The sequence below is a fragment of the Austrofundulus limnaeus genome, unplaced genomic scaffold, assembly GCF_001266775.1.
Source record: "Austrofundulus limnaeus strain Quisiro unplaced genomic scaffold, Austrofundulus_limnaeus-1.0 Scaffold9, whole genome shotgun sequence".
Lineage (NCBI taxonomy): Eukaryota > Metazoa > Chordata > Actinopteri > Cyprinodontiformes > Rivulidae > Austrofundulus > Austrofundulus limnaeus.
In genome coordinates, this window is record NW_013952411.1 from 3,759,950 (window position 1) to 3,770,998 (window position 11,049).

General features: G+C 38.4%; 1 protein-coding gene across 1 annotated transcript in view; it reads left to right on the forward strand.

The window, feature by feature from the left end:
* The first annotated feature begins 1,537 nt into the window (after nucleotides 1-1,537).
* The window catches only part of itga11a (integrin, alpha 11a), a 57,490-nt gene continuing 47,978 nt past the window's right edge, over nucleotides 1,538-11,049 (forward strand). The window contains exons 1-2 of the mRNA XM_014001563.1: nucleotides 1,538-1,649; nucleotides 10,715-10,829. Of these exons, the coding sequence (XP_013857017.1) occupies nucleotides 1,577-1,649; nucleotides 10,715-10,829 (188 nt within the window). The 5' untranslated portion in view covers nucleotides 1,538-1,576. The remainder of the gene's footprint in view (nucleotides 1,650-10,714; nucleotides 10,830-11,049) is intronic.

The following is an 11,049-nucleotide window of genomic DNA, read 5'->3' on the forward strand; positions in this document are numbered from 1 at the left end:
ACAATGAAATGGGGGTCTTCAGTTGAGTGAGAAGAAATGATGAAGGAGGGATAAATTCAATGACGTTTTAAGCACCCTTAATGAAAGCAACTCTTTGTTTTTATCTTGATTATCCTATAGTCTCCACACACACACACACACACACACACACACACACACACACACACACTCTCTGAACTGATTTGTGCAATCTGTAGTTGCTTTGTGATGTAAAGAAAAAAAGCTTTTGATCACAAGCTCAGTAAGTTTGTTAGAAATAAATCAGTCTTTTGATTCATCAGCATTATTGATGGTATTTCACAATTTTTGTAACCCCCAATCCTTCATTCCTTTTGTCAATAAAAAACCCCTCTTGGCATCTTTTAATACCTTTTGCCTCATTTGTTACAAACTGTAAACTCACTTCTCAACTGTGTTTCGTAGCATTTTTAAAAACTTTTCTTAGCATACTATGCTATTTTCTTATTACGGTGCAGTTTTGTAAAATAGCTTATTGTTAATAAATGTATGTTGTTTGAGGTGGCATGGCAGCACATCGGTTAGAAATTGTGTACCAATTGTTGCTTTGGATGGCTGACCCTCCTTAAACTCATCCATTTTCAATACCTCTTCTCCTTGCAGCTTCACTGTTCCATCTGTCTCGCTCTTAATCACACACAGATGCTATTTTGCTTTGACTACCTTTAATGCATTTTCTCTGCTTAACAAACCAGTGTCTTTTCAGACTGTTTTCATCTGCTCCCTGCTCTCACTGCAGATCACAAYGTCMTCAGCAAACACAGGAACACCTTTTYTGATTTGATCTCACAACCTGTCCATCACCCCTRTACAAACAAAAGAAGGCTCAGAGCTGATCCCTGATGTAAACCCACCCCCACACCTTGAACCCATCTGTCAATCTGACAGCATCTTACCACCGTCCTKCTGACCTTGTGATCGTTAACGTCATCTTGACCAGTCCAGTATGGAAATCTCATTCTTGATGATCTGCATGTTTGATTTGGAAAAGGTTTTATGTTGGAGGACCTTTCTGACACAGCCCTTTTCATCCAAGCAATGACAGAGTATCCAAAGCTTCTGTCAWCAGACCTAAATGGAGGTTTACAAGACAGTAATGGGATTCTGTGATGTATGTTTTGAAAATTGAGGCACTAACAAAAAAGACAAGAGGCAACGCTGTCAGTGGCCGTGATGAAGGTATTGACATTTTCATTGAGAGTGACTAATTTTAACAGGAATAAAAAAAAAGAAATTGTGTATATTTTTGTCTCTTTAGTCAAGTCTGTTTGTTGTATGTTTTGGGTTGTTGCTGGTGGTTTAGTGTTTCAATCTGTTATGATCCTGGGATACGACTATAAGAGTCTTTTTTGAGTAATCAGCCAGTCCAGCTGAGCTGAATGTTTGCTTGAAAACTCCTGCCTGCTGTGGAAGTGTGGCCCTCCTCCTTCTCCCTCAGTCCCCTCCTCCTTCATCACTTTAAAGGCAGTGCTTTCACTGAAGTCAATCAGAGAGGGATCTTTAACTGTGCCTGCCGCTGAGTTTCTACACACCCTCACAGCAGTCATTACTCAAACACATGTACRCTTCCAGCAATAAACATATGGAGTACTACAGCTTCCTCCTTCTGTGGATCTGCAGCCAACATTTAGGTGAGTGAAAGTTGTTTAGATGGTCATTAATGTTTAAATGTGTGTGTGTGTGTGTGTGTGTGTGTGTATACATTACACTTTATTATGTACTTTGTGAGTCTGTTTGAGGATTTCAGATGTAGAACCATAATTGTGTACATTAATTTGACTTTTTATGCTTTAAAAGTTAAAAACTACTTTTTTKGGGGGGTGGGGGGGTTCCAAATGCAAACATTTGTGTCAGTTCAGAATTTCTCTTTTATCCGAATATCTTCAATGAATGAATGGTTGTTTGTGTGAGTCGCATTATAAACTGACTCTTGACTCACCATAAGGGCAAAACACAGGAAGGCAGAGCTTAGTGGCAATACTRAAGAAAATATTGGCTTTTTTATGTTGTTTTTGAAAACATACAACATTTTGCTAAATGAAAGCTGCAGCTGCCTTTTCACAGTCAGGTTTCTAGTATTTGAAAGGTTCTTGGTGCTCAACYAGAGTTGTGGTTAGTCCCTAATAAAACAATTAAAACAGCAACATCTGTAAGAGATGAAAGAAAGGAATTAACAGGGAGTCAATAAAAAAGAACTAAAACGAATATTTATGTGAAACTTTAAGTCTTAASTAAAAGCTAAATAAATCTACTAACATTGTATAAATATAGTATTGATCTTTATTACAGTACTACAACAAAGAGCTGGCCTGGTTTAAAGTTGTGTACTGAACTGTAACCAGGGTTTAAAATTACAGTACTACAACAAAGAGCTGGCCTGGTTTAAAGTTGTGTACTGAACTGTAACCAGGGTTTAAAGACTGTGTTGGAAAGTTATTCGTCATTGTGGCTCTGCATTATGTCGTGCCAATTATATTTCAACTGGCAAACTTTGCTCTCTTATTTCAGTTGTTATTTATAGAAAAAAAGACGTAAAAACACATTACCCTTTTTGAGGTTTGTAAAGTTTGTTTTGATGAATATATGGTCATTTTAGACACTTTTAGAAGAATTCAAACGTAGAATGGGATGAAGAAAAATCTATTGTAAATATTTGGTTTAATTTTGGACTTTGTTGGAGCAGAGTTTTGGACTAACACCAGAATAAAGGAGTTTGTGACCTTGTGACTGGAGAATGAGTGGATGCTGGCTGTGGTGGAAGATATTTTGTGAAGTGTATAAGAAGTGGACTTCCTTTTAGTCTACGGTTTGTTAATTCTTGGGACTTCAGGACCAAAGATCCCACTCACATAACTTTTAAAGGGCCGAATGTGGAGGACATATGCTGTACATTAGATGGTAACAGCAGGGTCATTTGCTTCACAAAGCTCGTGTCCTCTCAAGCACAATCTCAGCAGGATGTCAACTCAAATGGTTTTCTTATGTGAACTTTGATTTTCATCTTTTTAATGGACATACAGTATGATCTCATGCAGAGATTTCAAGCCGTCACGGAAACGTCTCACTATAACTTTCAGATATGTGAACAATGTCAAAATTGTGTTGCAAATGTCAAAACTAATCAATTACTGACATGCAGCAAATGGATTATTACTAGTGGTTATCTTAAAAATGTGTTAGATGATGATATTTTTTTGACATCATACAGCTGATTTTAAACCAAGCCATTGTCTGAGGCTGTTTAAAGGATTAGTTTGGAGGTTTAGAAGTGGGTTTCTGTAGGTTTTGAATATCTTACTTCTAGTAGATAGGTCTTCTAACACTTCCATTTTGCATAAATTCTGATTGAACAAATAAGCTAATAACCAGTCAGAGTACAACAAAAGATATTAAGCAACATAGTGAAACAGTAAAGTGGTGCAAAAATCTCCAAAATGACATTAAAAAGGTTCAAGCTAATGCTATTTAATTGAAAGAAAGGTAGCAGAGCTAGACAAGGATATCAGCAAAATGTTGATGGTAATTACCCAAATTCAGCATTGCATAATGTTAGTTTCAATTTTTTTATTATCATTATTTTTCCTGAACGATTCCTTGCACTGACCAGAGAACCCTCAAACACCTGCTACCATCTGGTTTTTGTCTGCAGTATGATGGGGTTTAATCAGTTCTTAATCTCATATCAGATAGAGTCATGGGTGGTTACTGTCCTTTCACCAGTAAGTTAAAATATGACACCCAGGAGGGTTAGCAAGCTCTTACAGATTGTGCTTCACTTAGCATTGCAAGAGGAGGCATAACATGTTTTCCTGTTGTTAGCATGTGTATGCTGTCAACAGATGAGCTACCTGCTCTTAATTTAAATCCATTCTCAGCCAGAAAAGGATTCACTGCTCCCTGTAGGCTGAGGATGAGTCKCTGTCTCAGGTGGAGAAGTTCAAATGTGTCAGTTTTCTGTCCACGAGTAATGGTAGGGTGGAAGAAGACACAGACAGAAAGGAACTTTATTAGAAATAAGGCAGTTTTGGTACAAGTCTGTGAGGAGCTGGGTCCAGAAATGAATCATCTCTGTCATAAATCTTCACCTATTGTGTCGACATTTTGGATCCAAGAGCCAAGTGGCTGAAATCAGTTCTGTTTGAAGGGGTACCAGGGGTCTGAGTTATGGGAAAGGATGAAGAGCACAGAGTGGAGCTTTCCTGGGTGTCTCATTTAGGAGATTTTAGCTACACTCCACTAGAAGAGACTCTGGGGCAGTGAACCTATATGCTTCCAGATCCCCCAGAAGGAAGTGGAGACTGTTGCTGATGGCAAAATGAAAACCTGAGTATCTCTCCTGGATTTGTTGCCTCTGTGCCCTAACCTGAACACACAAACACAAACAGCCATATGCCAGTCATTGTGTCTCATATAGAACCTCAAGAAATGAGAAAACCAGTCTACTGATAAAACAAGATCAGATGTGTTAGTTGGCAGTTTGTTCTCTGGCTGACATTTCTCTTTCAGCATCACTGCATTGGGCTTATTTCCACAATTCTTTCAACAATATTAGTCATTTTTTCCACAAAAAGCTATGTTTATCGGTTGTTGTGGTTCACCTCGTATTGAAAGATGCACTTTGGGGACATAACTTGCAGACAGCCACGTCTCATGCTGTACTTGTTAGTCAGTTTTGTTAAGGGCATATTTAGCTCCCAGCATGCAGAGGATACATGGAAATTATTATATTTCTTAGCTTCAAGTAGGATGTCTAGCTTTGGAAAAGAAGGGGGAAAAACAGGAATATTTTGTGTTTTTAAAAAGTGTCACGTTCTTGTTTATTCKGCGTATTTACGGGTTTTACTGAGAACACTGCACGGTTGAACTTTTACATCATCACAAAACAGTAAGACTGAGGACAACAAATCAATTCTCCTAGATGTTCTTGTGTTCCAGGTTTAAAAACAGGTGACAAACTCTTTTTAGCTTTACAATGCCTGGAACAGAAACTTTTGTTTTTAAATCATCAGGTAAAACAGTTTGTGAGCATGGTATTTAGAGTTTTATTGAGCAAGATCAATGTTTATTGTTATTTTGTCATGATTGTTYATTGAACTAGTTTGTGATTTTTTTATTTTATGCGGGTCGACTAAGGTTGTTTTAAACCTACCATGGAAATAAACTTTAAYTTGAGCTGACTGCATTCACAGTTTTGGCCACAAGGAGACAGACAAATAAGACATATGTCTTCCTCCTGTTCATCTAATTTGCAGCATCAGGTTTTCTAAACTCCCACACAGTCATGCTTTTCGTATGACAGCTAATCCTACGTTGTGCTGCCACAGAGACTTTAAAGCCCCGAAGGGGTTTTTGTTGGCTCAGAGGGTTAACAGCTTGTTAAGCAGTGCCCAGTGGACAGAATAATGAAAACATCTGGTTTCAGATACCCCGTGCCGTTCAGAGAATGGCAGAGGGAAAGGTACCAGAGCATTTGAACGTATATCGTCCACTCTAAAGCATTTTTCCAAAGAAGGGATTTGACTGGAAACACAAGGGGTATTGATGGAAAATTATTACAATCTGTTTGCTCTGAGTTACTTTCTAAAGTGAAAACCCACAGATCTGTTGCAAAGCCTGCGGTCCTGCTTCCATAAATCCAATCTGAAGCACTGTTTACATACTAACACAGAACTGACTGTAAACACTGGCTGAAAACGGCAAAGAGGGAAGCATCATGATGATGTGTGTGTGCCCATAAATCCTTATTAACAACTAACAAAAATGCACCAACTATGTCTGATATGGGGATTTCTCTGAGCCAGCTGTTTGCAGGACGTGTCCACGCGGCTGTTCTGTGTCACTGGGTTTGTGGTGCGGCTCCAGCAGCTTGGTGCCGGGCCAAAGGCAGCAGCAGCGGACTCTGAGGTTCACACTGGCAGCCCCCGCCTGAACTTTATTTATCTGGGCATTGAAATCTTCACACACAGGAAACCCAGCACGATTCTGACCTTTCATTAGAAGCTGCAGATACAGATTTCTTTGGCACGTTAGTAGTGTTAAATGGAAACTTGATAACCTGAATTCACACAGTTGGTATGTTGGAACATCTACAGTATCTCCACTGCTTGAAAGTCTGCCTCACAGTTTAGGTTTACAAAAAAAGGAGGCATTTCACTGCTCTCCATTTCTGAAAGAATTTACGCTGCGATGCACGGACTAAAGTTTCTGTTGATCTTTTATTTAAATCTCACACCTATTTGTTCTGAAGAAAGCGTTTTAGGTCACCCCTTTTATCCTTAGCTAAACAGAAACTTTAGAAAGGTGCTTGAAGCTCAGATAAAAGGCTCAGCTCAGCRTGTGGATCAGCTGTACAACAGGAAACCAGCAATGAGGTGGACGTGTCAATATTTAGAAGAGGTGTTTGTATGGCAAAGATGGCTATTTATTTTAATGAATGTTTTCGTGAAATGGACCAAGTGGTCCATGGTGGTGACAGTCAAGGTGTGACAAACTTGATGGGGAAAAATAAGAAATGACTTTCTGTATTTATTCTGTAGCTGGCAGTTTACATGATAGCTGTGCAATCACAAAATACTCAGTTTGGGCCTTGAATTTACAAATACATGCAAAGGAAATGGCATGAGTGGATATTTTTGTTTGCCTGTTGTTTAGACAGCCTGTTAACCCTCCTAAACATTTACTATCTGAGGAATGCAGATAATTTCCCATCTCTGTCAATGAGCCATTTTCCTTCAAGGAATACAGCTGCTCAGGATGCACCTTCTTAGCATTTCAACATGAAAACAGCTGCACTCTCAAATAGGAAAATCTTTACAGTTTACTGGTGCAACAAAAAGAGCATGTTCTTCACGCTGCTTTTATGAAGTCTTTATCACCTAAAGGTAAAATGGGATTTTTTTCTTCTTCTTTCTGTGGTAATTAAAACATGCTGCTATGCTTGATTTACATTTAACCTGCCAATACAACTAACCGTATTATAAAAAAGACATGAACTTTTCAACACATACAGCTTTGCAATATGTTGTTAAATGACTAATAGCCTATTTAATGTGATTGTTTCTTTTTGGATCTGTTCATTATTGTGAACAGATCCTCCACTAATGAAGAATTGCRCTATGAGGAGAACCTGTGAGTATTTTTCAAATGTAGTAAATAATTATAAAGAATCGATAGAGGGGCTTGTGATAGACAGGAATATCTGGTCTGAACTCATGATTTGGCAATTGTTTTATTCTTGTAAAAGAGTGCTCCTCAGAATAATATCTGTCAAATACTTTTATTTTATGTTACTTCTTACTGGGCTTTTATTTTGGTGTACTTCCTGTAAGTAGCTGGATTATGGCAGAAAAGAACAGGGAACTTTATTAACAAGGGAAGACTGCTGATAATCAAAAGTCTTTACAGACTCTCTATAAGGGCCCAGCAGGAATTTGAACAAGGTATTTTTTGTTTTAATAGGTTTTACTGCAGTTAGAATTGCTGCTGTGTATTTTGCAGGTTTAAATGCTAAAGTTAGCAACAAGCTAAATATGCTATAGAGAGAACTTCGACAACATGCTACAAGCTTAAAAGTTGTTTTTGTTGGCTAAGGAATATGTAGTTATTTGTTAAAGGTCAGCATGTTCATGAAGATATGTTAATGAGAGCTATTTTATGCAAATGTTTGCCCTGTAAGGTGTTTTCAGAAAAAAATGCTGAGGAACCAGCCCCCAACAAAACCACAAAATATTTGTCTGTTCCTAATTAAAACATTAACACTCAATGGGTTAATCCGAATCACCTGGACATAATCTATTTGTAAGTTTTGTCAATCAATGGTAACTTCAGATTAAACCTTGAATTGGATTGATTCACTTGATCCCTGATGAAATATGAAGTTAAAACATTAACTTATATTTGGAAGCAGGACCACGCCTCTTCCACCAGTGTCATCAGTCAGAGCCTATAAACTCATCTCCCCTGGCTTCTCGCCTTCGTCTCGTTATTTCAACACCACCCACCCCTTTCGCCCTACCTCTCCTCCGAACGCTCTCACGCCCTCATTGCACCACCTTCCTCACACTTCCCCCTCCTCCCTCCCTTCCTCATCCCTTCATCCATCCCTTTCGTATCTCCATCCCTTCATCATCCCTTCCTCCTTCCCTTCATCCCTCCCTACATTCCCCATCCCTTCCTCGTCCCCTAATCCTTTCCTACATCCCTTCCTCATAACTTCATCCCTTCATCTCTGCATCCCTTCCTTTCACCTCCATCCCTATCTAAAAAACATCTAAGCAGGCTCAAGAAGGACTTTTCCCTGCAGACTGTGACCCACTCTGAGTCTTCAGCCTTCATCCATGCTCTTCCCCAGATTTCTTACATTCATCCCATCCATCCCTTCGACCCCTTCCTTTAATAAAATATTTAAACTCATTTCATGGCACGGTTCTGGCTAGTGAAGTACTCTTTGTTCAGTAGTTAGAGACCAGACCAACACTTTAGATGAATTGCAAAAATATTATGATGTAAAAATAAAGTGAAAAGGAAAAAAATTGTATAGGTCCTCTGGACGGGTTCTTCTTTAATGAAACGTTTCATCTCTCTTCCAAGAGACTTCTTCAGTCTGAGAGTTTCAGGCAAAATGCAGGCTTTTGAGTCCTGCCTCCAGGTGACTGATACTCACATYACATGGCTATCATTCACAGGTGACTGATACTCACATCACATGGCCATCGGGCCACATGGCCGGGCCATGTGGCCCGATGGCCATGTGATGTGAGTATCAGTCACCTGTGAATGATAGCCATGTGATGTGAGTATCAGTCACCTGGAGGCAGGACTCAAAAGCCTGCATTTTGCCTGAAACTCTCAGACTGAAGAAGTCTCTTGGAAGAGAGACGAAACGTTTCATTAAAGAAGAACCCGTCCAGAGGACCTATACAATTTTTTTCCTTTTGATTTTTTACCTGGATTACTGAGATGCATCAGGACATAAAAATAAAGTGATTGTGCAAAGTGCAAAGTAAAGTTAGCCTGCATGGATCAGTTTACATTGATTGTCCTGGTTAAATGTGCCTGATTGTTTTGCCTTCTTATTGATAATGTTTGGCTGCAGACAACAGATTTTAAAAACAGKTTGTTGTGGTTTGGTGCTTAGTTTAGACAATCATCCTAAGCTTACTTTGCCATTATAGCAAACATAGATAAGGAGAAAAAAACTGTTGCCTAAAAACCATGCCAGCTTTATTACCATGGTCAGTAACTGAGCTGCACCTGGTGCTACTGATGCACTGAAACTCCGTTTTTCTCTGTAGATTAATTTGTGACACACATCCAGTTATTTATTTATTTATTTATTTATTTATTTATTTATTTATTTATTTATTTATTGGCAGACCTGTCCCTCATGGTTTACATTTAACTGAGTTTCCCCTATCTGGGCTCAGTTGACTTCACATCACTGGATTCTCCCAGATGGGGATTTGCCTGTGAATGGGGATGTTTAGCGTTACGCCAAGAGACTGAATGAACCCAACAGAATGTGAGCAAGAGCCTCAAAGATAAAAGCAGTGGGGAAGTTTGTGGAAGCCGACAGCAGAAGCTTTTCTTCTCTCATTCAGACTGTGTTGCTCAAACTGTGAGAAAACTCCTATTTCGAACCTAATCTTGAGAAAAGATCTCTGTACATCATTGAGCAATAAGCTTCATTCATTTTTTTTCCTGTTTTCTTTTCTCCAAGTGTGTATTTGGCACTGAAACGTGTTTTAGTGTTTTGAATGTTAATGGGATGTAGTGGGATCTTTCAGATTGTTACTGAAACTTAAACCAACATTTGATAAGAGATTGTGCAGAAGACAAATGACCAATAATAAATGACTAATTCACATTTAACTAAAAACACAATTCTGTATTATCCATTTCTCACTTAAAGATCCAATGAGTATTAAAGCCATTAATTAGGTGTGACTCGCAGAGTCTCAAAAACCTGCTCTCTGATTAGTATTATAATTGAAACCAGATGCTCACAGCTCTTTTTGCCACCTCTGCAAGATGTCTTCAACGGTGAGAGAAATTCAAATACACCTTTGGGAAAATAAATTGGCTTTGATCAAGTTCCCTGACAAATACACTTTTTACCCTCTGCAGGTCACATTTCATAAAGTACAAACTACTGTATCAAAACAGAACTCAGCCTATTTAGTTTCTAGATATGAGGACTAYGAGTGCAACAATACAGAAACATCAAAAGTACTGTTTTTAAAAGGAAATGTTGCTGAAACAGCCAGTTTCTTAGTGGATCTGAGCTCAACAATGCAGCCTATGGAGTAGCTAAATGTAGATCCACTGAGCCTTTCAACACAGAGCATCTTCCAAAGACAAGCTGATAAAATAAATTTCAAAAATCTGTATTATTCAATACAAASGTATATTGAACCTAGAGCAAAGTATTGAACAGTTAAACAGAAACATGTATTGTTACTCTCCTAGAACTGTAAAGTATATTTGTTTCTGTATAAACATAAAGGTATCTTGTGCATTTACAGGTATTTGTCAGGCTTGTAAAAACAAGTCATTTTAAAACCAGCCAACGTGTATGTGGTYATTTCGACACAAACCTCTTTAGCAAATGCACATTTATTTTTTCACATTTYGGATGCGAACTCTTGCACATCAGATTTCTTATGTCTTCTGATTTGAAGTCCTGTTTTCTTCTAAGGTCTCCATGACTGCTTCAACATTGACACAAAGAGACCCCGGATTATCAAAGGCCCTAAACAAGCCCAGTTTGGATACACTGTCCAACAACACGTGGCTGCAGGGGGAGAAAAATGGTAAGAGACTGAATTATATTATAAAAAGATCAGCAGCTCAGTTGATTTTTGTTGATCAGTTTTGCAAAATTGTGTTAAAAAGWAAACTGTTAAGTTTTTTAAAGCTTTTTTTATTCCTTCTGAGAACTGTGAAATCTTTAACTTATTCATTATGTAGGTTTTATACCTTATTGCACACAACTTTACAGCATTTGTTTGTAATATTTTAGTTGCTTTAAAC